The sequence below is a fragment of the Hippopotamus amphibius genome, chromosome 13, assembly GCF_030028045.1.
Source record: "Hippopotamus amphibius kiboko isolate mHipAmp2 chromosome 13, mHipAmp2.hap2, whole genome shotgun sequence".
NCBI lineage: Eukaryota > Metazoa > Chordata > Mammalia > Artiodactyla > Hippopotamidae > Hippopotamus > Hippopotamus amphibius.
Window position 1 is genome coordinate 708902 of NC_080198.1, and position 3105 is coordinate 712006.

At 63.5% G+C, this 3105-nt stretch overlaps 1 protein-coding gene across 1 annotated transcript; it reads left to right on the plus strand.

The window, feature by feature from the left end:
• Positions 1–2059: 2059 nt before the first annotated feature.
• On the plus strand, positions 2060–2769 carry PRR23E (PRR23 family member E). The gene is made up of 2 exons (XM_057706286.1): positions 2060–2268; positions 2379–2769. The coding sequence occupies exons 1-2, from the start codon at positions 2060–2062 to the stop codon at positions 2767–2769; spliced, it is 600 nt and encodes a 199-aa protein (XP_057562269.1).
• The last annotated feature ends 336 nt before the right edge of the window (positions 2770–3105 follow it).

Below are 3105 nucleotides of genomic sequence, written 5' to 3' on the forward strand. Positions count from 1 at the left end.
TTTGTATCTTGAACTTCCTAGTTTTGTGTTTTTATTTTTTAACCAGATATTTAATTTCTAAATAGCCAGTGTTACTCGTCTGTGTTTCTGGTCTTGCTGTGAAGTACAGGTGGCCTACCCCCTCATGCCACTTCAGTTTTTGAGAAACGGTAGGAATTTTTGAACGTGAATTCCGTGGAGGACGCTGAGCTGCGAGGTTCCTGGGTGCACCCCTGGGTATTTTTCTGGAACTGAGCTTCCTTTGCATCTAGAGCCTGCCCTTGGGCAGTTGTAGACGAGGGTTCCCTCAGCCCCGGGGGCCAGTCCCTTCCTTTTGTCAGGAGTCTGCACGTCCTCAGGCCTCCCCGCCAGCAGCTGCCCCTGCCCGCGGGAGGGTGGGCAGCGGGCGCCCGTCGGGCACCGTGGCTGGGTCTGCCTCGCCCTGGTCCTCGCTGGCCTCCATCACACACCAGCCTCCCCTCCTATCTCTGGCTGTCCCTCTGCGTCCGTCACATCCCTACAGAAGACCCCCTGTGGGGCTGCTGCCCTCTCCTCCGCCCCCAGCCTCCAGCCCCGCCTTGGTCAGGAGCAGAGGAGCTGCCCTGTCAGCCACACATTCTGGGGACGCTGTGAGACGTGCGTGCTCTCCTGAGCCCTCCGCAGCGCGTCCCGCTCACAGCGTGGGGGCCCCACCAGGAGAGACCGCTGGTCGTCTCTTCCCTCGAGTCTGTGCTTCGGTCTGGGCACCGAGGACTGTTCCTCCCGCCTGCCTTGAGGAGGAGAAGGGGTGGGATGGGATCACAAGGGACCCAGACCCAGCTCGGCGTCTCCCCCGAACCCCCCCGGCACCCTGTCCCTGCAGAGGCTCTTGGGTCCACCCCGCCGCCCAGGCCAGAGGTGGCGCATCAGCCTGGAACCCTCCCTCCCGTCCCCTACGTCCACCCAGCCACCAGCTCTGTCGCCTCTGCCGTCTGAGCGGGTCTTGTTGGGCCCGCTTCTCTCCCTGGGGCCATTCTCTGGGCTCACCCCACACCCCCTACCCCTCAACGGCCGACACCTGCCAGCTGTCTTTGTGCCCCAGCCTGCCGTGCTCACCTGTGGCCCTTCCTCTGAGTTAGAGGGGCTTCCAGAACAAAGCTTGGGTACCACTTCTGTATTCTGAGGTCTCAAAGGTTTCCCGCTGTCCTTGGTGCACGAGGTCCTGGCAGACATTTATAGGGCCCTGCATGACGTGACTCTGCCCCCCGGCCCTGCCCCCCGCAAGCCCTCTTCTCCAGTCCTTTGCTCTGGGCTCTGCCGACAGGATGCGGGCAGACAGGGCTCGTTGCCTTCTCCTGCAGACCCTCTCGTCCAGCTGGCTGTTGTTGGGGTGCTGCCACGGCTCTGCTTCAGCCCACCTTGCCCTGCTGCCCTGGCCCTCAGGATGCCAGGAGATGCTGGGGGGGGGGGGTCCTCTCCTGGCCACGGGCCCGTCGACGGTCTTTGCATTGTGCCACGTCCTTGTCACACAGGTTATGCCACGGGTGACAGCCGCCGACCGTGGGGCAGCAGTTCATATTTCAGAAGCATCTCCAAATTTCAGACATTCTTCTAGGGGACCCTTGTCATGGAAAGAAATTACCAAATCCGGCTGGTCAGACCTCTCCTGGCCATGGGCCCCGGCCCATCTCTTCACTTCCTTCGCCCCACATCCTCGTGCCAGACGTGGCTGTGGACCGTGCCACTCGGAACATTCCAGAACCCTCTAGGACTCAGGTCCCGTGTGTCAGACACGGCACCCACGGGGAGCTGGGGGGGACCCTGCATGGAGGGTCATGGGGACTGGACACTTGATGCCAAGACAAGGAAGGGCCACGCGCCCCCCGCACAGGGTCGCCCTGCTACAACGCCCTCCTCCTCTGCCCGTGCTTTAATCGGCTCTTCCCTCACCTCACCCCCGACCTCTCCTCCAGCCCCCCAACCCCTCTCCCTGCCCGGCTCTAACCCTCTGTCTGCTCACCTGCAGGTTCCACGGAGCCACCTGGGGCACCCTGTGGAGTGGAGACCCTGCCCACGGAGGGGAGAGCGGTTGTCATCTAAGATGGGAGCACGTGCTTCCGAGGAGCAGGCAGTGCGGGACGTCTGCCGTGCTCCCCAGGCCCCTGCGGCAGCCCCCGGGACTTGGGCCGCCCCGGCCCCCTGGGCGGTCATGGGCCCTGCCTGTGCCTGCTGTCCTCCCCTGGGAGCCCAGCCTCTAGCTGACCCTGCCTGCTGGCCCGACGTGGGGGCCCCCGTGCTGTCCCCTCCTGGGTGGGGTACCCTGCCCCCTGGAGTTACACCTGGGCGCCCGTCGTCCGCCATCTCTGGACGGGGCCTCCGGGTGCCTCCACGCCTTCCGTCTGGGCCTGGGGCGTCTCCAGCTTTGCTCCCCCCATGGGGAGCCAGCACTCGGCCCCCTTGGCCCCTGGAGTGTCTCCTTACCCCGTGGGACCCCCACCCCCATATTCCTCAGTCCCAACAGCTCTGAGCGGGGACGCCTCCGGCCCCCGTGCCCAGGTGGGGTGGCAGACTCCGGCCAGCTCAGCCCCCCGGGCTGCAGTGGGGGGGCCGTCCAGAGGCGTCTCCCACTTGAAGACGTGCCAAGTCCTTCCATCAGAACGGTTGTCCACGTTCAGCATCTGGGCCCCCAAAGCACCCTGCAGCCCAGAACTCTGCCCTCTGCCCCCTTCCCCCAGCGCGGACCCTCAGCCCGAACCCCACTGCCCCCGTTCCCCCCGGCCACTCTCCAGGGCCCGCCGCCGCCTCTTCTAGCTCTGTTGTGTCCCTGGGGACCACCCACTCAGACGCTCAGGGGCCCGTGGGGTCCAGTGAGCCCTTCTGTGCACGGTGCTCAGGTAACTTACAATCTTTATGTCCCCTGAGCTGAGCTGCGCTAATTCAGGGCCTGGCACCTGTGCCCTAGATGCGCACACCTGTGCCTCCAGTGCCTCCCGCCGCCCGATTGGAGGGCACAGTGTGTTCTTGTAAGATGTGTAACGGTGAGTGTGTGTTTTACGTTTAAATAAATGATGCTGTGTTATCGACTGTATTCATGTTTCATTCATTAGCATTATTTTAAGACCCGACCTTACTTGTGTACACGGAGTT

Bases quoted from the DNA above. Each gene is read 5' to 3' on its own strand.
- PRR23E (XM_057706286.1), top strand. From the start codon at position 2,060: ATGGGAGCACGTGCTTCCGAGGAGCAGGCAGTGCGGGACGTCTGCCGT. The intron at 2,269-2,378 runs GTGGGGTACCCT...GGGCGTCTCCAG, and splicing joins CCCGTGCTGTCCCCTCCTGG to CTTTGCTCCCCCCATGGGGA.